At 42.6% G+C, this 26,424-nt stretch overlaps 1 protein-coding gene across 1 annotated transcript in view; it reads right to left on the reverse strand.

Moving 5' to 3' along the window:
• LOC135254460 (Kv channel-interacting protein 4-like) overlaps positions 1-26,075 on the reverse strand; it is a 49,345-nt gene extending 23,270 nt beyond the window's left edge. The window contains exon 1 of the mRNA XM_064334638.1: positions 25,731-26,075. Within this exon, the coding sequence (XP_064190708.1) occupies positions 25,731-25,818 (88 nt within the window). The 5' untranslated portion in view covers positions 25,819-26,075. The remainder of the gene's footprint in view (positions 1-25,730) is intronic.
• Positions 26,076-26,424: the final 349 nt, after the last annotated feature.

Genomic DNA, 26,424 nt, shown 5'->3' on the forward strand with positions numbered 1-26,424 from the left:
AGAAAGACGAGGGCGCCGTCTTGCACGCAGATGGTTTGTATAAGGGACCTGCCATTCACAGGAGATGTGAAACTTATCGATTCCCATTAATATGAAAATAAGCAAATAATGTACTGCACCATAACAGTACAGTGCCCATACAGAAGGGTCAGTTGTGGTGATGAATGTGTATATTAAATGAATAATGCAACACCCAAAATGACTCATAATCATACTGAAATAATAATGGGCTGAGAATAGGGAACACATTTGTTTGCAAACATTCTAAACTGCAATTTGCATTTCATCAGGCACACCGGCAGCCTGAGCACCAGTGGTAGCACCCGTCCCAAACTACTGAAACTAAGCGGGAGCGAGCGGAAATCCAATGCCCCCCGCACCACGATGGGGACACTGTGCTCTTGAAGGAGCTGTCCTTCGGGCTGAGACGCTAAACCAAGGTCCTGACTCACCGCGATCATTATTTATTTATTAACCGTTATTTATACGGCAGGGTGGGTTCAGTGAGCAGCAAACGCCCTGTAAATGCAACCCCCAACCCCCCCAGTCCGCCCCCCCCCCCCCCCTCCCGCCCCCCTACATGTTTTTGGATTGTGGGCGGAAACCAAACTACCCGAGGGAAACCCACGCATGCGCAGGGAGAACATGCAACCTCGGTTTTGTGCCTTCTTGCTGTGAGGTGACAGCGCTGTTCACTTTTCAAGAGTTAACACTAGTGCCACCATAGTGCAATAACAAACAGGTAAATAAGCAATAAGTATTGCAAAGAAGGAGCAAAATTGTATCAAGAGGGAAATTCTATTGGTCTTACATTGATGAAATTGTATGTAGAAAGGCTTGCTTCTGAAATATCGCATTTGGAATGAAACAAAATAACTAAACTTTAATTTATTACACAACATATACGCTGTCAACTCCACCATTTTAAAATTTATTAATATCGATAGCTCTTGCACCATTTACAACCAAACAGATGAAACCATCATCCATTTTTTAAATGTGACATAAATAAATTATTCTGGAGAGAGCTAGGTTCTTATATTTTTTATAGTTTTGTAAAGGTGGATATAACTTACACTCTTAATCTAAAATATTTTATATGCTACTATGGTAAACCTGACAACAAGCCACTTGACTATGTAAGTAAATTTACAACCAAAATACTTTATTCACAAACAAAAATTCTCTAACTCCCCATCAAATCTCCTGCCATTCATTTTAGAAATCAAATCCCATCACATTACCAAAAGACAAAGAAAATATGAAAATACTGAATCACTACGAGAAATACGAAACCTGAACAATGCATAACTTTATTTACTTCTGTCTTTTTCTTTTCCTGCATTTTATTTCACATATATATTTTTATACAAACTTATACTTTTTTAATGTTTCTGTTTCTGTTTCTTTCCTCTGGATATGTGTAGGCATGACTCACTGTTTTACACATTGTTCTCAACGTCTACCCAAATATCTTTGTATACTAATATATTCAATAAATAAGGAGAATGTGTTTGGGGGGTGGGGGCTGAAATCTTGGTATGGGGGTCAACTCCTTTCTCAAAGTGTGAAGGTTTTCCACAAACGCACAAATCTGGAGAACTCCTATATCCTCAGCAACAGGTTACCACTCACAACGACGGTGTCAAACCGAGGCGGTAATGAGGGTAATTAAATGAGGGTAATTGGGCTTATGAGCGGGTAATTAGGAACACCATACGGCCATTCCCAGGGTTCCACGCCCACGTCGGAGCGGGGCGACTGGGGAGCGTCACAAAATGTCGCCCGCGAGGTCACACGGGCTCGCAGGAGCGGGGGCTGCTCATCGTGACACCTTTATTCGAGAGAGAGAGAGAGAGAGAGAGAGAGAGTGTGCCGAAGGGACTTCCTGGATGAAAACACGAGTTCCTGTGGGGAAGGGGGGGGGAGACAGGCTTTTTAAAACTGACATTTCTGTGAACCGTGGTCCAACCATGGATGGTTTGGCAGTGTTTATGAGCCAAGTATCTGAGACACAAACAGGGAGGCTTGAAGGACAATTCTGTAATCATGCTTGCTTTTTGTTCTCTAATTATAGTAATATGGCATATGCCTCTTGAGTTTTCAGTTTGCTTTTGTAAGCAAAGACCTAGGCTCTCTACGCGTGAATAACAACAAAAGAGCGACATTCTGAAGTAAGAACTAAATAAGATAACTCCTAAAAGTAGCATTCTCTGCTCTTTTTCATTTTTCTTTAATTCCCTGAAGAGTTTTCCTTTAAAGCATTGTCATCCTTTATCAGCTTCCAGTTTTTCAACCTTTCGGGCTCAAATGGTTTTTTCGTGTTTCTTTGATTCCCCCTGGAAAATGTTCGCTGTGAAGTGCAGCGTGACATCCGTACTGTAAATGGTGCTCAGCCGGACCGACCGATTTATCGATACACTTCGGAGTGTTCTTGCGACCGCATTGGGGAGAAGAACAAGTGTGGGCACACAGTAGACTGCTGTAGCAATGGAGTGCCAGGAATGGAATGCGAGATGCACTCTTTAGCTCCAGACCAGCGTTCTCCGGGACAGGAGCTGTCGGTTTTTTTTTTAGCCAAGATTCGATCTCAAAGCAAAAACACAAAGAGCGCCTACCCACTTCCCCGACACACACACACACACAAACACACAAACACACACTCACACACGCACAGAAACACACACACACAGGAGATGTCTGTCTGAAAGGTACTGTATGTCACATACTGAATGTATTATTTCAACAGAGATTGTTTTTCAGTAGATAAGGGAAAAAGCACTGCCTTGTGTGGGTGTGTGTGCATGTGTGTGTGTGTGTGTGTGTGTGTGTATGTGTGCATGTGTGTGTGTGTGTGTGTGTGTGCGTGTGTGTGTGTGTGTGTGTGTGTGTGTGTGTGCGTGTGTGTGTGTGTGTGTGTGTGTGATGTGTGTGTGATGTGTGTGTGTGTGTGTGTGTGTGTGTATGTGTGTGTGTGTGTGTGTATGTGTGCATGTGTGTGTGTGTATGTGTGTGTGTGTGTGTGTGTGTGTGTGCCATGATGCAAGCTTCTCCCCCACTTTGAAAGCAACATACCACTGCTAACGCATTGTTAGCCTTTCTCGCATAAACAGCTAAATGTGAATGACTGTTCAGAGTCTGGCTGCTGTGTGTAGAAAGCCTAGCGCAGCCTGATCGACCTTGTGACTTTCGGGAGTTATGTGTTGCCATTGTCCATCTGTAGCTTCAAATGGACATCTTATTTTATGCATTATTTGCACAATGTCAACATATTTTAACCATGGTAACAGTAACAAAAAGTTTTTTGAGTGAATTTCAAATATCTGCGCTGAGATGAAGGACTGACGCTTGAAAAATTTGGCGAATTGGAGCTATTATCAGCGGCTGCTCACCAAATGTAGGTTTATCTGTGGGGTAGGCTGCTGCTGGTTTTGTCAATGGAGGGTTCACAGACTCTCTGAATTTGTAAAGGTGAATGAATAGTCTTCTCTCCTGCTCCGTCCCCCCATAAAGGTCACGGGAGGGGGTTGAGACTCACCATGGCAACGACCTCTGCCGAGGGCTCGTCTTTGTCCACCAAACCTGGAGGGGTATCGGTTGCCATTTTATTTGTGGCAGCTGGGCACGTTCTAAAAATAGATTTTTCGCGGCCCGGACGGGGAGTTAGCGTGCCTTTGTGGCGCGGGCTAGACGTGACAGGACAGGTAAAAGGAGCTGGCTGCCGAAGCTTTATCTTCAGGGCCCAAACAGAAAGCCGGGGCCGTGATCGTTATCTTCGAGCCCGCTGAAGGGTTTCAACATCCTTGCCCTTATGGGTCGCTATCCTGACGCGCACAACGTTTTCCCAAATGCATTCTACGGTATTTCATTCTACAAAGCTTTACAGTCTGAACTTATCCACAAACTACCTTATCCATTCATTATATTCAGACCTTATCCGTAGGTTACCTTATCCATTCCTACTGAAATGTGACAGTGGACATATTGATTGTATCAGACTGCAGAATAAATTATAGAAGGTAGAGAAGGTAATGGATTTCTCAACTAATCTACTCTAACTTCACACTTCTAACAACTTAGCAGTCTTATACAAAGTACACCTGGATCAAGCTGAAATTCAGCTTTCAGTGTTTATATTTTTTTATACCTTTGAGTGCACCTGTGTTTAGCTTTTTAAAATCAACTATTGGATATTTTAATTATTAATAGTGGTGATGGTGCAACCAAAACAGGACCATTTTCCAAATAGAATTTGGAACAGGTCATTCTGTTTTGTTGAGAAGAGCAACAGCACCGATTGGAAACATTTACAAACCAAAGGCTGAAAACATACTTATCATTTTTATCATTCTACGTGTACACGTTGCGTCCAAAGCAACATTTTTCCACATATACATCTGCATACTTTTGGTATGACTGGAGGTTTTAAAAGGTATATCCACTAGGGGGCAGATCTCTTCTAATGATTCCACCATCCTTCCTGGTTTCCAAGCATCTGTCACGTCATAGAATGCACACTGCCTTCACGATTTATGCAAATACTGTTCCTTGTGGATGCATAGCATACATTTTTGAGGACGAGTACAAAGAACTCTCTGAATGACCACAAGATACACATGACTGCGTACACAATGCTGTAATTTATATAAAGTATTTTCCCAGACTCTCTAACTCTCTTTCTCACGCGCACACACACACACACACACACACTCTCTCTCTCTCTGCGTGAGTGATTGTTAGGTGCTGCAGGGGTTGTGTTACAGGGCCACATGCAGCTTGCTGGGCTTGTGCGGCACATTGTTTGTCACTGTCAAAGACCTGCGATTGATGATGAAGCCAATTATCCCTGACGTGCAGCAATTATCACCCCTGTTTCTCAGTGTCAGATAATTAGGCAGCAGGATCACAGATGCCTGCAGGAGGGACCCAGAGACACAAAGCCTCCCTACAGGCGAAACACACATGATGGACAGGCAGAAATACATGCATATGTGCATATACAGGCACACACACCTACATACGCACACATACACAGACACACACACACGTACACATACACACAAGCACACGCAAATGCACACATACACATATGCACAAGCACACACACAAACACACACTCACATACACACAATTGGAAAAATAGTGTACAAGAGTCTTCATGTGTCTCACTGTTTGCATTAAGTTTTCTTAATTGATCCAATTATTTAATTGATCCATCCATGCTGGAATTGCATGGTGATGGTGGAGCAAGGAAAAGTCTCATCAATGATCAGGTCGGCAGAGAAGGTTTTTCTCAGCCAGGCATTTTTTGTTTGTTTGTTTTCAGTGTTTAACAGACAAGAAACTCCTGAGAGTCCTGAGGTTTTACTTAATCTCCATGTTTAATGTGAGATGATGCTCTTGGTCCGGCAGCCATACCAATCTGCTCTTGCCGACTGGTTGAAGCTAAGCAGGTTAGTACTTGGATGAGAGACCACCAGAGAATACTGAGTTGCTGCTGGAAGTGGTGTTGGTGGGCCAGCAGGGGGCCGGTCAAATAAACCCCAATGCCCCAGTGCAGTGACGGGGACACTGTTCTGTAGGAGATGCCGTCTTTCGGATGAGACGTTAAACCGAGGTCCTGATTCACTGTGGTCATTAGAGATCCCATGACACTATTCGCAAAGAGTAGGGGGTTCCCTGGGGTGTCCTGGCCAAAATCCCAGATCTGGCTCTCACAAAAACTTGCCACCTAATCAACCCCTGATTTCCCTCCAGTGGAGCTGCTCAGTGGCCAACAATAGAGGATTGTGGTTGTACTGGGCAGCTCCCAGGTGTGAATGTATATGAGTGTGAAGCAGGGCGTTCCTGCAAAAGACAACCGCTTTTACCTCCTGAGTTATATTCGCTGTAACGTCCATTAACGCCTTTATCCAGCGCAGTTCTGACATGCACATGTTGGTCTGCTCCATTTTCTGTCAATACATGGGGCGATATAGCTCAGGAGGTAAGAGCGTTTGTCTGGCAGTCGGAGGGTTGCCAGTTCAATCCCCCGCCCTGGCCGTGTCGAAGTGTCCCTGAGCAAGACACCTAACCCCTAATTGCTCCCAACGAGCTGATTGGTACCTTGCATGGGAGCCTTTCACCATTGGTGTGTGTGTGTGTGTGTGTGTGTGTGAATGGGTGAATGAGAGGCATCAATTGTAAAGTGCTTTGGATAAGAGCGCTATATAAATGCAGTCCATTTACAATATTTTAGGGAAGTATTTGAGTATCTGTTTCTGTGAGAGTCTGTCTTTCTACTAATTTATCTGCTGTCAGTGCTGAGAAATCTCCTCAAAAACTCTCTGTTGGATAAATTATATTATGGGCAAATGCATACCCAACGCACACAAAAAAAGAAACACGAGGAAAGCTACTTCTCGTAAAGTGTGTCGGCAGTTATGCCACGTAAAGCGCCTGCAGTTTTCAGTTGTCATTTCTCTGATAGTTTTCTGAAGTTCACCCATACTTGTTGGATTACACAAGCTACTGTTTCAACGGCAGCTTAGTTGTGAGAGCCCTTGTACACCTCCTGCTTTTCCAGTCTGGTTAGTTTTGTTTGTTTCATTGCATGTTCGCGCATTCACCAAGCAAATGTATATTTGTCTGGGCGGTTCAGGGATAAAGATAGATGAAAAGGACAGAGGGTGGTTTTTGCTTGTGTGAGTACTGCTCATATTTCAAATACTCGCATCTCATGAACATAGATTTCATATCCTGAGGGCTTTTTTTGTATTTAAAAAAAAAAAAATGTTTTAATTAATTAAAAAGTATCTTAGATCCATTGCATGCGTCAAACCGTGAGAACCACATTTAGTGATATAGACTCCCACAAAGGAAACTACACAGATACATTCATTTTTCTCTGTGCCAATTAAATAAAAAGTTATGACTCACAGTTAAAAATATATTTGCTCAATAGGCCAGCACAAATTATTCTGAGTATATGCATTTATTTGTTCCTGTGTTAGTAACTCAGTATCACTTATATTTCTGCAGTATTAAATAATAATAATAATAATAATAATAATAATAAAGCTATTTACAGAGCATACATTATTTTACTAACAACGCATTTACAGTACAAAGCTGGATATATACTGTTGCAATTTAGGTTTGTTACCTAGCTGAAGGGTTCCACAGCAGCATCCTACCTGGGAATCCAACTCCCAGCTTTGAAGTTGCAATCCCAGCTCCCTAACCCAGTATTCGCAATATGAAGTTAAGGATGACTGCAAGCATCACATGTAACATGGCAGAATTCAAAATAAATTTCCCTATTGGGATGTCTCAAAGGGCCATTTTCAACAGGAAGTTGCCTTCTCGAGTGGACAGGAACTCCCGAAGCTCCATTTTAGTATGTCTGCATTGCATGCGTGTGCATGCGCATGTATGTGCTGGATTTTGTCACCCCCATGTGAGTGTCTGCAAAACTGCACGGCGCTTCTCAGCATTACAGCTAAACGTCCATTGATCTGTCATGTATTTTAATGGTGAGCCTTGAAGAAGACGATAAAGAAGAAGAAGAATATTTTATCTGCGGTTTTTGAAGTGGTTACTTGATGTAGTTTCTCACGCCCTGTGTCACAGATTAATGTTCCTATTGAAATATGTCGTATTATTTTGTTTGCCAGATAATGCTAACACCCTGAATTACATGCCAGACAAATTATTCATGAGACTAACCAGAGTGCTCATTGTTTAGCCTGTGTAGCATAACCAAAACAGTGTATGTTGTCAAGCAATATTGCATTATTATAAATAAATTTAATGTCAGAACTTTCTAGCAATATGAAAAGTTCACTCTATCATCTTCATATATGTGCTGTCTGTTTTATCCTGTTTCATGAAGTGGAGCTGTAAAGTGATACCTTGAGTTTCTTTGCTAATCTTACATGTTACATATCCTTAAAAACACTGGTATAGAGTTCTAAGTGTTTAATCAAAAAATTACATAGGTTTGTTGAACTTTACCAACACCAACACCCAAATTTGGCCAACAGAGGGCACTCTCAGCACAGACACTTATACACACGGTACAAGTCCTGCAGCTCTGAAAAGCTCGGAGTGCTTTGTCCAATCACATTATAAGCGTCAGAACAGCGCTGGGGCTGAAACAGAAAGATTTTCAGTGATCGTGAGGACTTTTCTGTTGATAGATTGAATATTACGGAGGTTGTTTTCCTGCTAAATGAACAATACACATTCTCAGGATACACCGCCATGCAGTGGGCACACAGACATTTATGACATTAAGTCATTCCCGTGATGAAGAGCAGATCCAAATGAGCACTGTCCATTCCGGTTTTTCCTCGTCTAGAATAATCTAATGCAAAACTCAATGTGATATGCAAGTATAACAGGGGTTTTTTTCCTGGCTCAAAATCTGACAAAGGTGGTACAGTATATCAACCAAATTTGTGTGAAGAATCCATAATATTTAATTTTTAAATCATTAATTATGAAAATGAAAAAATAAAATTTTTAGGTTTCAAAAATTATGCATTTTTCCCCCAAAATAGTTTGATAACTCATAGTTTTTTTATTTAATAAGTGGAGATCTAAAGTTTTACAAACACAGTTTTTGTAAGTCACGCCAGACTTCAGGTGGACAAATGAATTCTAAATTCTGTTAATGTAACGTGAGGTCTCAGCTGCGATCAAAACTTTAACCTCTTCAACAAGTGCAACCAGAATTATTTTTTATTTTGGTTCAAAAAAGTTGGCGAATGCGAGCCAGCCGCCAAGAAAAAAACGGAAGCCTTATAGCCGCTAGCTTCACCAAAGCGCTGCATGACTGCGTATGCTTCAGTGACTTTCACGGACCGTTCTGGTAGCACAGTAGCATTCTTCACTGCCGTCATAACCTTGCCCCGGAGGTGCATCGGTGTCAATTACATCACCAACACACCTCTGGGCGTAGTGCTGTTGAAGACATAATTGCATGTTCAAGTCAAAGTAAGTAATCAGGTGTGGGTAAAACTTTCCGAAATAGGCTTTTGTTAAGGGACGCTTTTGTCACGACAGAACAAATAATGATTTCCGCCACCACCTTGGGATTCCTGAAAAAATGTGAGCGATGACATTCGGCAATGAAGACAAAAAACGTGTTGCAGTTTGATTGCACGTGAGCCTTTGCATTCAAATCTTGTGTGATTCCCCTTCATAGGTGGAGCTCGATATTTAATAAGGACGGGGGTGGGAGCCATTGTAAACCAGGGTGGGGTGAATTGCGGTCATGAAGGGGGGTTCACATGGCAATCACAGATCTGCCGGGGGAGGGGGGGGGGGGGGTGGTGGCTGGGGGTTTGGTTTCACCTTGTGAACTGGGGTGGGGGGTTTAAATCATGGGACAGTTGGGGCTCCCACCCACCCCCTACCCCTCTGCCAATCATTTCCCTTCTGTCTTCAGTATGTCCACATAAATATATATGATGACTTGACACAAAAAAAAAAAACTCCGTGCTGCCCAGAGTGAAAGCATAAACCCTCTGGTGTAGCTTACAGTTGGAAACAGTAGCACACCTATGCATTTTTAAACCTGGAGGATCTGACAGCTGGGCGGAGCCGCGAGCTCAGGTGAACAAAGCCGTGTCGTCCTCACCAGCCAAAGGAGGATTTACGATAAGCCGGAGGAATGCGCGATCGTACTCAACCTCAGTAATCTGTGAATGAACAGCGTCACCCGGCTGCAACGGCTTTGTGAAACATCAAAAGAGAGCGACGCGTGTTCATACAGAAGACATGGCAGGAGGTCGTTTGGATACTCAAAACGACGACAGCAGGAAGTGACCATATAACTGTCACAGGAAGTGGGAATGTGTGCTGCTTTTAATGAGACACATAATTCGTGTAAAAATTCATTAAAATCTATGTTTTGCTATTTTGACCACTGTGCTTATGATGACACTCATGGGGGAATGAATGAATCATTAAAGACAAGTTTAAGATTGTTTTTTTTACTTTTTCTCGTATTTGGAAAGCCACCGTTTAACCCACCACATTTTCTAACTTCACAGTCCACCAGCTGATTCCCTGGCCGGTGCATCACCTTGTGATTCATCACACTTGCCTTGTGAGAGCACAACTGAGGCAGATTTTGACATTTGGCCGGACGGACACGTCTAACGCCTCAACGCGCACATTGATCAAAGCAGACCTTTCTTTTTCTGAAATTGAAATAAAACGGTGCTATAAATCAAAGCGCAATTAGGAGCACGTGCCCTCAGGACAAAGACTCTGTCTCTTACCGCCTCCAGCTCATGTGAATCGATGCACGCAGCAGCCCTTCCTCCAGTAGCTCATGGGGTCACCCTTATATTAGATCAGTTTGTCAATACATCTAATTTCATTTCGTGCGATGATGTAATCACGAAGCCATTAATGATGTAATTGCCACAGAGTGATTTACTGTGTCTGCCATACAAACAATGGAAAGTTGAAGCCCGTGTGACACAAAGGGTGAAATTATGAACGTGGACCAAAATGTTTTTTTTTTCTTTTTTTTTACATAATTAGGCTGAAAATGTAAGATAATCAGATCCAGCCAGACATAATTCGGCCTTTTAGTTCCAATGCGAGCATCACACATTCTCATGTCTGCTGCACTATCGACTTCCCTTTCTGAGATGAAGCAGCCCAGAGAAGAGCATCATGGGTAATGGAATATGACCTCATCCATGCAGGAAAAGCATCAAGTCCACATTATCATAACAATGTTGCCAGTCTGACCTTCAACATTGAGCCTTGTTTGCATAATATTACACGTGCACGTCTTGCTCTGTCAACCTTTTGATTTTTATTCTTGTATATGCTGTTGTGACACCCATGTTTGCACCGAAACCCACAGGCAAGAGAAAATAACCACATCAGCATCTCAACGACAGCATTATATATTTATTTTTTTACATACAATCCATTTACACAGCTGGATATTTACTGAAGCGATAGTTCCTTGGGCAAGGGTACAACGACATTGCCACAGCTGGCTCTGGCTTACTACCCCCTCTTCCAAAGAGTTACGTTACACCACCACCTGTCTGCTGTTTAATACGAAATTTACTGCAACTAAACAATCCAGTCCTCTCATTACAGTTCTGTGGAGTGGGCTGGACTGTATGTGGGCTGTATTCTCTCTTACCTGCATAATTTGTGTATAGCGACAGCCCACTCATGAGATAGAGAGATGTCTGTGAGGACGAAAACAGAGCTAGAATAGACATGATGCTAGCATTCAGTTCTGTCCACAATACTAGCATCTAGTGCCCTTAACCCTTTAGGGTGTGAGATCACAAATACGTGATTAGAACGTTCTAAGCTGAACATTCTAATGCTGATGTTACAATCACCACAGGCATTTGAAAGCCATGAAGAGTTCTAGAACACCGATTTAGAATTTTGAAAAACATTCCAAAAAACCTACTCTTCAAAAGGGTTATTCAATCAAAAACAGAGTGCTGGCAGCCTAATGGATTTAAATGGACAGGCAATATGGACAGGGGATAATAAAGCACAACACAGTCCTCTTATGAAAACAAATTGCCTGGGGACACGCATTGCTGGCATCTTATGAAGGGGCTATTGAGTGTGCCTACTTCATTTTTAATGGAAAAAAAAAAACATTAATTGCATGGAAAACACAATGGAATATCATATCAGCTCCATGGTCTGATAGTAGTTTTATGGGTAATGTACTAAATACATTATCTTGGACGTTGATGAAACACCATGGTGTATTTCTAAATGCATGTGCACTTCCCACTGCTTTCAACCAGAGTATGTGGTGGAGTTGCAGGCATTTAAAATCATTTATTACAATGGAGCAAACAGTCATTAACCAGGCGGTGAGAGGTCCGTCCACTATGCAGACAAGTAGGAGAAAGCAAAAAAGGAAAGCAAAAAAGTGGAAGGGAACAGAGTGAGTGAGTGAAAGAGAGAGGGGAGGAGTGAGCAGGTAAGGCCCGTGGGGGCCATTTGATGGATATTGATGGATAGATTATGAGTGTTCACAGTTAAGAGCCAATGATGGTTTCCATGCAAATTCCAATTTTTGGGTTTTCTCAGCTGATATAGATCTCTGAGAGTGTTGTGATGCTCTAAATTTAATTTCCTCTGTCTTTTTTTTTATTTGTTTTTTTTTTGCCTTGTAAACGTTTTTTGCCCCATAAAATATAGTGATTTAGTAAAAGACATACATACTGGATATGTGATAGACAGACAGAAAGATTCACAGTGAGAATATGTCTTTATGAATACATGTACATAAAGAAACCAACAAAAAAACCCAAAGAACCTCACAGATGGGAGAAGATAAACGTCCTGCAGGATGCTCAACATCCATCTGTGTATTTCCTGCGTTTATTGCATTCCCTTTTTTCTGTACAACACTATGCAAATGATCTGCTGTTCTCCAATGACTTCACTGCTTATTGCTGTCACTCTGCTCAAATATAAAGTTCCTGCTGAACTTCTTTTGTACAGTATAAGACCCTCAACCCAGTTGGTCACGGTGGAGAGTAACATCCATCACCAGCCCATGATAGTCACACACTTCCTGGAAGCATGGCCTAAAGTACAGAGAATGGTAAATTAAAAATATCTCTAATTTGGACCCTTTTAAAAAATGACTTACTCGATGTTGAATTTTTTTAAAAGATCAAGGCCTTTGTTTCTTAACAGAATGGAGCAAAGCACTATGGGATTGCTGGCTCCACAGTGTCTGTTTTTGAAGGGAGTGTTCTAAGTATCCAGGTGTGTTTTTTTTTTTTTAACACACCACGTGGTCTCACACCAAAGGATTCCTTCTGCGTCAGAGCAGGGAATGAGACCAGGTCGTAACAGAACAACACAACCCCTACCGTTTTTTTTTTGGAGACCAGCCCTTGCGTGTCACAACACTTATGTTCATCTTGGTTAATCTCATTGATCCGCTGGATTGACAGCTATATGTTTAACAATGCAAGATAATTTTCCCCAATGCATATTCAGCATAATTGCAGTAGGTCTCCCCGCATTACGCTTCATGTGGTTTCACGGATTTGAATATTACACGCACGGCAATACTGCCAGTGCAACGCAATGTGAAATATGCATGATTCATCCTGTATTTACGTTAGGATTGTTATAACATGATTTATGGTTCTTGTGTGGATGGTAGCTGTGTGCATCCAGAATCTGTATTCTTGGTTGGTACGGGCTAAATTACATTAAGCACTTTATTGGGGTTTCATTGGTGTTTGAGCTTGTTGGTATGGGATTGTTTTAAGCCCGGTCTAACAATGTTGCTCACATAAATTAGATGGATGCACTTATGTTCTTTCTTATTGCAAGCCACTCTGTGCCAGAGAATCTGCTAAATGAACATGATGAATGTGAAGCACATGCATTTATATGAAAAACACAGTTAAACAGTGCAAAGCTGAATGCTGCTCTCGCTGAAAAAAATAAAATAAAATCCCCAACAGGTCTTCAGATGTATCTGTAGTTTTCTAGACAAAATGTTCTCTTCTCTCTGCAGATGTCTCATACTGTTAATTCACACAGATCTCCAAAGACTGAAGAGGAGGAGTCAGAGAGATATACAACTCTAGCGTCATTAATATAAAGGATACACTACACTGTTACCAGGTCATCTAGGTTTTCTAGCCTATTTATACCCTAAAGCTACTTGGCTAACTAGGGATCCCTCTCTGTTTAAATATTCACCATTATCTGTCTCTTAACCATGTAATCGAATCTTTGTCAAGCTAACAGTATCCCCCCCGTAACACATAACACCATCTTGCTCTTTTTCCACACCAGTAGTGGAGCAGCAAGCAACAGACAGGAGAGGACAGACTGACAGACTGAGCTGGTGACCTGTTATTGGGACACTGGGCCCGACTGAATTCAAACCGCAAGCAACCCTTGCATCAGAATTTCAATGTGGCCTCAAGGTTAGCCTTCAGTTGGGAATAAAGAAATATCTTCCAAGGTTACACCACATTTCTGGGGAAACAGATTTACGTTGTAAAACTCAAGCGGACAAGCACACCTGAATTATGGACTGCGTCTTTGAACATAAAAAAAAAAGAAAATTTAATATGCAGTGAATAAACTCCTGAATTGTCATGTAATATATGCATAATCTGTGCAATTCTAACATTTTAAAAATGTCATGAATCATACATATTCATGACAGATTCCATTTCTAGTAGGTTGTGGCTTTTTTCAGCCTCTGGAAAGTCCCATTGACCTTTGGATTAGTGTGCAGAAAGGCAAAATAAGGTCAGACTTAAAGGCATCACACCTAATTAAATCAAATTATCTCAAATGAAGTCTAAAGGCTTAAGCTACATTCCAACATATTCATTAAAAAAGGATCTTGTAGGATCTTGACCTATTGTACAGTAATTTGAATTGCAAAATATGTTTATGTGTTTCATACGGATCCATGTCATGCTGGTATGGGACCATAGACAGCACAGGTTTACTTTCGATATTTGAAATTCTTCATTGTAAACCCAAGTGCCCCAAATGAAGAAGCGAGATGTGACATGACAACTCTGATTGCCTGCAGGGGCATTTAAGTTTTGGCAGAGGAATTCCTCTCTGACGTATACAGCACAGTTCTCAGAGCACTGAAGCAAGCTACGCTATCAAGTTGCAATAACGTCACAGTAACACTGAGTGGAAGATCATGTGTCTACTGGAACAGAATGTATAATTGATTTAGCACAGCACGTGCACCTCATCATTGACATATATTCCAAGTGCTCTGCTTTGAGTGGCTGTATAATCAATACTGCATGAACTATATGTCCAGGATAGGTAGCTTAGTTCCCTCTAGCTTTGCAAATCAAATTAAAACCTAACAATATGATCCAATTTTAATTATTTTAATACGTTTTGTACTGTCAGTACTTAATAATAAATCAAATTTATAAAACTTATCTGTCTCTTAACACAAATCTATTTTTTAAAAATACACGCAGCATCAATACACAGTTTGTAGTTTATGAAATTGTGTTGGCAGAGTACTATCAGAGGATCAGAACACCTTTCCGAGTACAGATAGATAGGAGGTTTAGTGTCAGTGTTGCCATTGCAAAAGTTAAGCATTAAGTTATTAAAGGGAATCTTTGCCATTGCTTTGCTTTAGAAGTAAAAAACAAATTCAGAATATTGTATGCTGAAATATCTGTTTTGAAACATCAATGCAATATGTCTACTGAGACTTTAAATACACACTAGAGCTGTTGTACAGTGCAGATCAAAATTCTATTCTCGATATACTACAGAAACTACATTTGGGCCCGAAAATCCACAGCTGATGCTGTGCAGTAATTGTAAAAAATCCTATTTAAAGCATATGTATATATAATACTGTATCATTATATCAGAGCACGGACCATGATTGTATACACATGGGCTATGTTTACATTGTTTTTGCTTTTACCTTCAGATATGCCTGGATCGTAAATGTCTGAGGCAGAAATGACGAGTGTCAACTGTCTACAGGAGATGTTTAACACTTTGAAGAGCTTTTTTTTTTTTTGGAATGTTTCTTTATTCAGAATTCTAAGCCAGGGTTCTAGAACTCCATTGCTTTCAGTTACCAGTGGCGATTCTAACATCAGCATTAGAAGGTTTGCCTCAAAGGGTTAAGCAGATTCATTACCACATTTATTTAGCAGATGTCCATGCATATTAATTTTCCATCTTCATGGCCCGGAGTTCTGAAGCAGGTCAGATGAAGTCCCTTGCTTGAGGGTCAAAAAGCTGTCTGACAGCCCAGATTCAAACCTGCATGCCTCTGGTTAGAATGTCAATTCCCTGACTAGCTACACTGTTCCAGATATCACTGCCAGCATTCATTTAAAAAGCGAGAAAAACTGCGGATTTAAACAGACTCCGTGATACAAAGAGAGACCTCTAAATCTGGAAGCCCTGACGGTATCGATTACAGACTTCTCGGATTTTGCAAACACTCAGGAACCCAAGTCTGAAACGGAATGAGTGTTTTCGCTAAATTATCTTGCCGTAGGTTGTCCACTTGACACTGCTGGCTTCTGGTCAAACGCCCCGGCAACACAAAACAACACAGGGATCAGTTTCAGGACCACAAACAGTCTGTAGCGAAGCTCAGGCTATCAAAACATCTTATGTAAGCGCCACGGTCTAATGGGTGCCAGTTCAAGCATCAATTCCGTACTGCACAGGGACCCAAGCAAGCCAGAGGAAGGTATTCCACACGGACCCGTTGTCCTCAATCGTCCTAGGCTTTTGCATGCTCTGAAAATTGACTTGACCAAACTTCTCTAGGTGACTTGCCTAAGGGGTCTGAATCTACAAACTTTCTGTGTCAAAATAAACTCTGACCAAAGTAACCGGGAGCCTAGCGTACTGTTGGAGAGAAGCCAGTTCAAATCATGACATCCGCTAGATCCATAATTAGGTTGCAATTAACTGTTAATTGGGTAAGTTGTGTTACACTTGCATAGCATTAACGGTCCCCAGTGCCCCCCCCCCCCAACACACACACACACACAGACACTCAAACAAGCACACATACACATACACACATTTGTTTTTATCTCATCGTTAGGACGCATGTACTGATAGCAACTTGTGGGGACACACATTCACACACACACACACACAAAGCTAATTCAGATCATCTTGCTCTTCACAAAACCCTTCCCCCCCACCCGGTCACTGTAGCGCACACAATGCAGGAAATGCGTTTCAGATCAGCAGCTGCCGCAGAAAAGCTCGTCTGCAGTGCCGCTAATGAACACCGTCTGCCGTCCCTCCCGCCACGGGAACCTTCAGCGGCTCCACTTTTCCACTTTTTCTCTAAATGGCAACCCGCTAAATTGGCTGCCGCTTCGCGCCGCGTCGCGTTCGCTGAGTAAGTCTCCGGTGAAGGCCACTCGGGCCTGTTCTGACACCATCCCGGCTTTCGTCTACACACAAGTTTCACCTCTCCCCGCTGCTGTCATATTACGTCGCGGGAGGCTCTTCCGGCAGGTCATGGCCTCTTTCTCTACATCAGACATCACTTGGAATTTATTTATTTATTTAAAAGTGCATTAAGCAATGTATGGGGATGAGGAATATGGCACAATGTCCTCTCGCTGGTTGTCTACGTTAGACAGGATAATTACCTGTGTGTGTTTGATGTTAAAATAATTCCACTGGGTCCCAGGTCTATACTGTAGATGAGGTATCTTTCCCAGAAAATCACTGACACAGACTGTTTTTTGGGGGCACTGCCTCAAAGGGATGGGGATACTATCCAGTTGTAAGCATGTTGTGGGCAATTTGAGAACAGCCATAGCAAGGACAAACCCGGCTCAGGGCTTTACAGCATGCTGTGTTCGTCACACAGAGCTAAAGAGGGAATTACCCTTATCAGCTGGACATGATGTGCTGGTTGTGGCACCACCCCGAGTGTCCTGTGGTCGCCATAGTGATTTAGGCCTTCTCACATCGCTGTCTAAAAACAATAACATAACTTACCCTGTCAGTCCTGATTTAGTTTCAAACTAAATGAATCTGTGATGGTTACTCAAAATAAAATGATGATGATAAAATGATAACTCGGAAGAAAGTCAAGGTGCCAACAGAGAAATCGGCAAACATTGCCAAAGTATACATCATATTTACAACTCTGTCTCTAAAATCAATAAGCTATTTATTGGCATGTAATGTCATTATTATTGCTTTATAAAGTATTAATAACCGCATTATAAACCGCATTATGTTTCCAAGAAGGCTCACCTGCACAGTACAAAATCCTTTACATTGTTACTTGTACTTAAGCTCTAAAAAGCTCACATTAGGCTGTCAGAACTGCAAAGGATTGTGATTTATTCATGCTTTAATAACTGTTAATCACCCCGTTCAGACAGACTGAAGACATTAGACTTGAAGAGAAATCATGTTTAATGGGCAGAACCATTCTCCCGAAGCTCTGGCACTTTTCCATGTCTCTCCATTGCACATGAATAACGTGGTCTGTCCTGTAGCTGTACGGCTGTGTGGGAGAAGATCGATTGGCTGGATTCACAGGAGGAAACCCCCCAATCTGTGAGTCACGCCAGGCAGAGGTCACACCCACCCCCCCCTTCCCCCCACCCACACCCCCACCCCACCCCCGTTCCAAAGACCATCCTGTGTCGTCCTGACTTTCACACACCTCTGGTTCTGTTCTGGCTGGGTTCCAGTCCTTCAGCTCCCTTTGGATCTGCACCCCACACAAGGTGTGTCCTTCTCACGGACTCCTATTACTAAGGTTTTAGGGGCAGCGCGGTGGAGTAGTGGACAGCACTGTTGTCACCACCACAGCAAGCCAGGTTTGCATCCCGGACGGGGACTTTTCTGAGTGGAGTTTGCATGCTCTCTGCCCACAACTCCTCCCCTGGTGTGTATTATGATGAGAAATCACATGTATAAAACAAGTTGACGTGAGCCATTTGTTTTTGCAGAAGCACTTATCCAGTGAAGCTCAGACAGTTCACCGTTTACTGTACATTTTATCTATTCACTAAACTGGGCATTTAAAGGCTCACAAGAAAATGTTATCTTTTTTCCAGTGTTCAATAAAGTTGGGCCAACCTCTCAGTGCCTAGAGCACTTTTCACTGTGATGTGCATTTATAGCGCATTTAACTGCTTTTGGAGAACAGATTGCTTTTCCCTGTACACAGAAGCTTCTGGAAAGACGACATTTTGTTCGCCGAGACAATATAGTAAAATGTTTCCCGGATCAGAGCCAGAGAAATTGCATTATGCAAAGGTCTTATTGGTTTAAACGGGTTCTGTAATGTATGTCTTCAAAGATCTCACATGGTCTTGGCTCCACAGAGTCTTTTAGTGTAGCTGTCTCTCTTTCTCTCTCTCTCTCAAATGATTTATTTAAAATTAACAAGCGACAAAAACCACAGAACAGATAAAACATTGATCGTAGACTGAAATCTATGAACAGTCTTCCCATATTCTTGTGAACGTAAAAGATTACAAGAAAATGACTATTGGTAATCTTTAGCACAGATGGTTTCCAAATTAATGTATATTAATTGATTTCTGGGTGCAGAAAAAACATCTTTCAAAACCTTCACAGGTATCGCCTTCACAGTATGTGGTCTAATTAAAATATCCATGGGTGGTTGCTGAACAAATGACTGTAGCCAATCAATAACTGAACGTGCAGAGACTTATGAAGATTAATCTATGTGTGATAAGGAGCACTGTGGTGTGATATACATACTGGTCAGTGCACACAATAAAATTTCCATTTTTTTCCATTTCTTTACAGTGATGAAGGTCAGTGACCAGAACGTTCCTTTACCTTGAATGCTTGACAATAAATATATATTTTTCCTGAAGCCTCCGCTTTGAATTTGATCCATTTTCATATACCATTTTGTTGACGGCCCACAAATTGATGCACTGTTTGCTTTCCTATGATATTTTTTAGACAGGAACGGGGCCTGTAGAATGACAGACAGGGAACTTGGGTCAATTCACAGGTGAATGTGTCTTTGAGCAAGATGCTTATCCTGAATGGCTTCAGAAAATGTCCGGCAGTATAAATGGATTTCATAGAGACAGAATGCTATTGCTGCAACACTGGACATATTTTCTATTGTTTAACTCTATGTTATATTTTATTTGTGTATCTTTTTGTGTTTTATGGGAAGCATTGTATTTGATTGTATGAAAAGTGCTATATAAATAAAGTCTGATTCATTGACTGATTGATTGATTGACTGATTGTTTGAAAAATAAACAAACAGATAACCGAAATGGCAAAACTACAGAAACGTGACTCACAAAGAGACCGTTGGAGGGCTCAGGGAGAGGTCAAAGTCGTCACACTATTGACTTTCCATAACAAACCGGTGCCTGCCCGCGGCAGATGGGTTCCCCCTCTGAGTCTGGTTCTGCTCAAGGTTTCTTCCTGCTATCAGTCAGGGAGTTTTTTTTCCTTGCCACTGTTGCCCTAGGCTTACTCTTTGCGGGCCGGTTCTCTGCAAACCTGCTTTGTGACAAAGCTCCTTTGTTAAAAGCGCAATACAAATAAAAATTGATCGATTGATTGGTCACAAACTGGTCAAAAGTCAGAATCTCATGGGTGACGTCACGCGGTGACGCCAGGAGGGTATTACCGCGCCTTACCGCGCGCGACGTGGTGACGCGTGAATGCGCACAGCTGCGGCGGGAGAGAGAGCGCGCGAGAGAGCAGGCGGCTATCCGCGTCGCACCGCTGGGCTAGCTGCAGCTGCCGCCGCATTGGGAGTCACTCTGCACAATAACGCACTGATGAGAAAGGAGAGGAAGAAGGAAAAAAACAACACACACACACACAATCGCGGTTCCTTACGCGCACTTATTATGCCCTTCCGCATTGTCTCCTTAATTATCACATTCTTCTTCTGTTTTTTTTTTTTTTTTTTTAAAAGGAGGCGTTGTTTCCCTGGGAATTCGCCCTTTTGAAAGACATATGGTGTGATCTGTATTGAACGGTCTGACGGAGCATCACACATGATAAATGCACTAATTTCGGTTTCTGAAGGCAATTAGTTATTCATAAAGTCATGAATAAAACATTATGATGATATTGTTAAGTACCTATCAGAGCAGATGGTTTAAAATCACTAATTGGTGGTGATGGCTATATATAATGTGTGTATACATATATATACATATACATATATTGGGTTTCAATGTGAGATCTGCAATCATTTGGTGAAGAACACAAATGGAAACATTTAATTATTGGTATAAAGAGTTAAGGGCCATTGTGGGGGAAAAGCGGGTGATTACTTTGGCTTAGGAACCAGCGATTTGTTATTTAAGACTTTGTAATGGCAGCCAATAGGAAACCTTATTGACACGAAAGAGCTGGAAAAGGACTGGAAAGAGTATCTCGAAGTACCTCGCTTCCACACTTGTGAGCAAAACACAATCAAACCTTCGAGGAGACAATAAAGATCACGGTAATAAAAAAAAACTTTAAAAAAACACAACAACAGCAGCAGTGGCTGTTGCAAAACAGCAGCTACGACATCGCCTCTCGGTTCTTTCCTCACACAAGCTGGTTTCGGTCCGATGGCCTTGGGTCCCAAACTTCATTATGTAGTAATGAAGGACAGGGAACCGTCCGTTAGTCGTTGCGTAAGGTCACACACCGTGTAGTTTCAGGCTTTCAGTTTTAAAACGACCGTTGGCATTGCCTGTATCTCGAGCGAAGCTATACAATATCCAGAGCCTGGTCTCTCACCATGTCTGGCCTCTAAAAATAAACTGCTCATTCTGTGCACTGAATTGACTCTCATTTACAAACATTAGAGCAAATAGGCAAATTGATTACATTCACTGAAGGGCAGGACGGGGAATGGTTGGGGTTTTTGTGCAGGTTTGGAGAAAGAGCCTGACAGAAATGGCGAAAACAAATTAGTTCTGGCCCGTAAGACGAAGGACAACGCTGCTGCTGATGATGATGATGATGATGATGATGATGGATGTCACCGAAAGCGAGAGAGCGGGAACAAAATGATTGCTGCTCTCGTCGCCACGGTAACGACATAAACATTTGTGTTCTTACCAAATTGAAATGTGCTCCTCCAGTAAAGTAAATGTGATTTTAATACACTGCTTTGCTTTTTTTTTTCTAATGCCTTCTAAAGCAAAACAAGAAAAAAAAACAACTCCTTACAAACCGTATAATGCAACAACCCCCCCCCCCCTCCCCCACCTCCCACCCCCCCGGAGCTCAGCTCCGCGAGTCGTATCCCCAGGAACCGAACAGAACCTCTTAAAGGGCCACGCGATCCCGCGCGCGGTATGAAATATTCAGCGGCGGGTCGGCGATATGAGCAATATAGGTTTTCTGCTCCGCCGTCACCACGAAGACGCCACGGGAACCCGATCCGCCAGTCACCGTCAGGAAACAAAAGGAGCGCCCAACAAAGACGGGCCCGGCCGCAGACGGCAGTTCCTTCGGCCCCCGCCGCGCTCTCCCGCCGAGAACCAATCCCACGCCATCACCCCCGCCCCCGTCCCCCCCGTCCCCCGGAGCGACGACGGCTGAATGGGTGTCTGGCGTGTCGTGTGTTCTCTCCCCTGATGGGTACAAATTGGGAGTCGCTGGCCTTGGCGTGCGCATTGTCCCTGGCACGGGGGGAGGGTGGGGGTGGGGGGGGGGAGGGTAGCCAGCCCTTTTTTTAGGAAGGGCCCTGATGACAACGGGGGTGACATGGAAACGGCGAGGCCAATCGAATTGTCACGCCCGGCCCAAGAGAATCGGCGTAGTTAAGGTTCAGATGGCGGACTTGATTGGTAGCTTCGGCTAACAGTTCACAAAGAAACATCCACTTCCTGATCTCACAGATTACATGTGTTCATTTCCTAAGGCCCTCATCCTCTTTTTTACTTTGTTTTTCTTTTATTAATAACATCTTTCATAAGTCGGCAATCAGATTTGTCTTTCACACCTTCTGAATGGAGATGCTTAGTAGACTGAATTGGTTACCCTGTGCAACCACATAAACAGTATTCAAAGGGACTGCCCAAAGATTTTTATACACAAGTAATTACAGGATGCGAAGCTAAATATGTCATGCGGTTGTCAATAAATTATATTTCATTGTTTTTTACTACACGTTGTAGCATTAGTCATTGCATAACATACTGTCTTGTGCACGTGGTCTGCATAGCACTGCATCTCATTTAACATGAAACATTTAACCCTTTGAAGCTTTGGAAATTCTAATTCTGAAGAGTTCAAAATTCTAAGGCAGTGTTCTAGAACTCCATTAATTTCAATGACCAGTAGTGACTGGATGACCGCTTGTGGAGTGAAAGTGAAGGTTTTCTGCTGAATATTTAAATCTCTTTTTTCCTCACAAAAACAGATCATCAGAGCAAATGAATAAAATGTTGGCAGAAGAGCACATCCCTATATGTCTTACATTGTTTCTCTCTCACATTGTGTACGTATTGTGCCAGCTAACAGACTGTTCACAGAACAGGTAGCAATCATACTTGCGTGATCATTCGGTTCACTGCCCACACACATCTGTTTGTTTGATTCCCTGCACACGTCAGCCTGTCATTGTGTACTAAATTTGTAGCTAGTTGCTAATCAGATTAATTCACTGTAGGTTGAGTGCCAAAGCCGTTTCCTACAACTCTGCAGTCATTTCTCTCCTGTTAGTCTATGGATGATTTACTCCATGTCAGCAAATACAGGATTGGATCCAAGATTTCAGAAGTTGTGCGGGGTAGGTTGTTTAAAATTGCCATGGGAATCAAACAACCTGAGAACTGTGGTTCGAAATATTTTCCATACTTCTACGCATAGGTTTCTGTCTAACATGTTGCGAATCCAGCACGAATCCACCCAGTCAAACTGTTGGAAAAGGGATCACATTTTCACCCTCTGGACCTGCCTCTGGACACACGTGCACCTTTCCACAATAGACAAATGAGCCTGGAATAAAGTAGAAGAAAGGACACATGGACAACACTGACGCACGACTTGCTTTCAGTATGCAGTATGTCTGCTGTACTGCTCATACAGGTCCGTACCAGGAGAACAAGCAAAGCCAGTTCCTTTCTTTTGTCGCCTTCGCGGATGCCACATCTGTTTCTATTTCTGCATTCTGTGGAAGAGCAGGACACACACAGGCGGCTGAATCACAGCTACACCTGGAAGGCAGGTGATGCTAATTTTGCTCAGTCTCAAAACAGTTGCCGAGCAGGTGACCTAGAAACGGGAGGGGACGGTAAATCTGAGTGCTGGTTCCCCGCTTCCAGTCACAACAGGTGGGGGGGAGCTTTCAGCTCAGCACATAATTGGCTGGGAGAAATATGAGAAAGCGCAGCATCTACGGTAAATATGAGGGTCAGATTTAATTACCCACAACAGTGCGACCCCCTTTCACGCTTGTACTGGGCCCAGACGACACACATCTCCAAAGCAAAGCCCATCTTCTGTAGAACGTTATAGCCCATGTCAGTTATGAAATGCACTGTACTAGTGGGTGGATATTATTTACACTTTTATAGCTGTAAAATCAACTCAGAAAGCTTGTCTGGATCTTCTCTTGCTTTTATTCTTTCTTTTCCCCCCCTCCACAGTAATAAAAATTCATTTTAGGAAAAGTGCAATTACGGAATACGTGTTATGGCCATAATGACACTGGAAGTCAGGACAATTTCCTGCAATAAAATGTAATCAATCCTATTAGACTCATTTCCTGATATTACAGGAAGCCATATGCTCACGATTTCTTTATTTCTTTATTTATTTATTAATTCTTGACCCTGAGTTTTCAATTCGCAGCGAATCACATGCCTTACTGAGTCTCTGCAGAGACACAGCAGCAGCAAGAATGTATTCCATTTAAAATGGAACTGGGGAATTCCACAGAGTCATGAACAGAGTATGCAGCATTTCCGGTTATCTCTAAAGAGCCGCAGATTTTGTATCATGAAGGTCACATCAGACCCCATCCTCTTTCATGGATCATATTTTCCACATAACGTCAATACCCAACACCTCTATACTGCCGTTTAGTCCTGGGGAGTGGAATGCGAAATATACAGCTCATTTAACCGTGTGTATTCAGTTGCATTTCCATAATGCAGCATGCACACAGACATCTGCCCGCATTATTTTAGAGTTTGCACATTACAGAAATGACAGGGCCCTAACTCTTGAGGGGTAATAAAAAGGAAAGTTTTTATTATTACCATTATTTTAAAAATTATCTTTCATAGTGAAAAATAAAAAAAGGTCAATACAGAATGTTCTCAGGTGGATATTCTGTAAAAAAAATTTTTTTTTTTTTTAAAAGCTATCAATCATCCCTGTAATGTGCAACTCTGAAAGGGCTTATAAAATAGCTGGCCTTTAATTCTGAGCACGTATGACAAACTGCAAGGAAAGCAATTCAGACTGGCTGTGTCACAGCACACTACAGTACATCTCTCTGAGCCTTACAGTACACGCTGTGTTCCCAGCATGCCCTGGGGGGGGGAGATTTAAAGCACAAGGGTGTTTAACTCCATCTATATGCTGCTGCTGCTGCAGCAGAAAAAAAACAATAAACAATAAAATAAACACAGCAGCTTTGAAATAAATAAATAAATAAATATAGCACATCTATCCCTTGGCTGCTTAGTGCACTTCAGCTGTCCACTGTGGCCACCTATAGAAAATAGCCCACAGTATTATAGCCACACTGAAAATCATAGCCACTGATTGCACTATGGCTCGTACACACATTTTAAATAAACTCAGCCTTTTGACAACACCATTGCAATAACTATTCCGAAAACATAATTGACAAAGAAGGACCACCAAGATCACTTTTTCTGCAATACTCTGCAGTATAACAAACCCACAGGCAATTGGGTATTCTGTGCATAAAATCTGTATAAAAACCACTCAAGTGACAATCAAAATCAAACTTATGTCTTTTAAAGCACTCTACAGTATGACTTGAGAGCTTTTCAGCCACACTGCAAATAACAAGCAACAAATTACAAACCATGGAAACCAGGAGAGTATCTTTCACTTTTTCCCATAAGCACAGTTTAAGTTTGGTGAGAAAACTGCATCACAAATAAAGCACAAAGCTTGAAACAGCCGGGACAGGCAGTGAGGTCACAGCCTGGGGGTTAAAGGTAAAGCAGGTAAAGCAGGTGAACTTTTACCGTTGTTGAGCGTGCCGGTGATTACCCTGAAAGCGTACTGGGCGAATTTCAGGATCTGCCTCTTGCATCTCTTCCTGCAGGTGCTCATGGTTTTTTTTTTTTGAAAGAGGAGCGTCCCGTCAGCGCGGTCCCCTCGGGACAAGGACTGTCTCTGTGGCCGGCGACGGCAGGTCCCCCTTCCCAAAAAAAAGAAAAAAGCAGCCGGCCCTCTCAGCGCGGGACGGCGGGACTCGCGGCTGGGCGCGCGGACGAAGTGTGAGCGGCGCGGGCGGACGCAGAGCCGCTGGAGAGAGAGAGCCGCAGTCCACTCAGCACGTGGGAGTCTGCACCGAGCAGGTTTACTGAGCAACGGGGGTGGTGGGGGGGGGGGGCGATTACCGTTTACCCCCTCTCTCCTCCGGATGAAGCTGCTGTCTGTCTCTTTCTCTCCCTCTGTCGCTCTCTGCTTCTATTCTCTCACTCTATTGCTCTCTGCTTCTTTTCTCTCTTTTTCATATTCAAAGGAGTCACAGATTCAAAGGACACTCTCTCCTTGTGTCCTACTCTTCCCACTGTCTCTCTCTCCCTCTCTTTCTCATACACACAATCTCTCCCTCCCTCCCTGACTCCCTCCCTCCCTCTCTTTTCCTTTCTCTCCCTCTCCCTCTCTCTCGCTCTCCCTCTCTCTCTCTCTCTCTCACACCCCTCTCACTAC

This window comes from Anguilla rostrata, chromosome 5, assembly GCF_018555375.3.
Source record: "Anguilla rostrata isolate EN2019 chromosome 5, ASM1855537v3, whole genome shotgun sequence".
In the NCBI taxonomy this organism is placed as follows: Eukaryota; Metazoa; Chordata; class Actinopteri; order Anguilliformes; family Anguillidae; genus Anguilla; species Anguilla rostrata.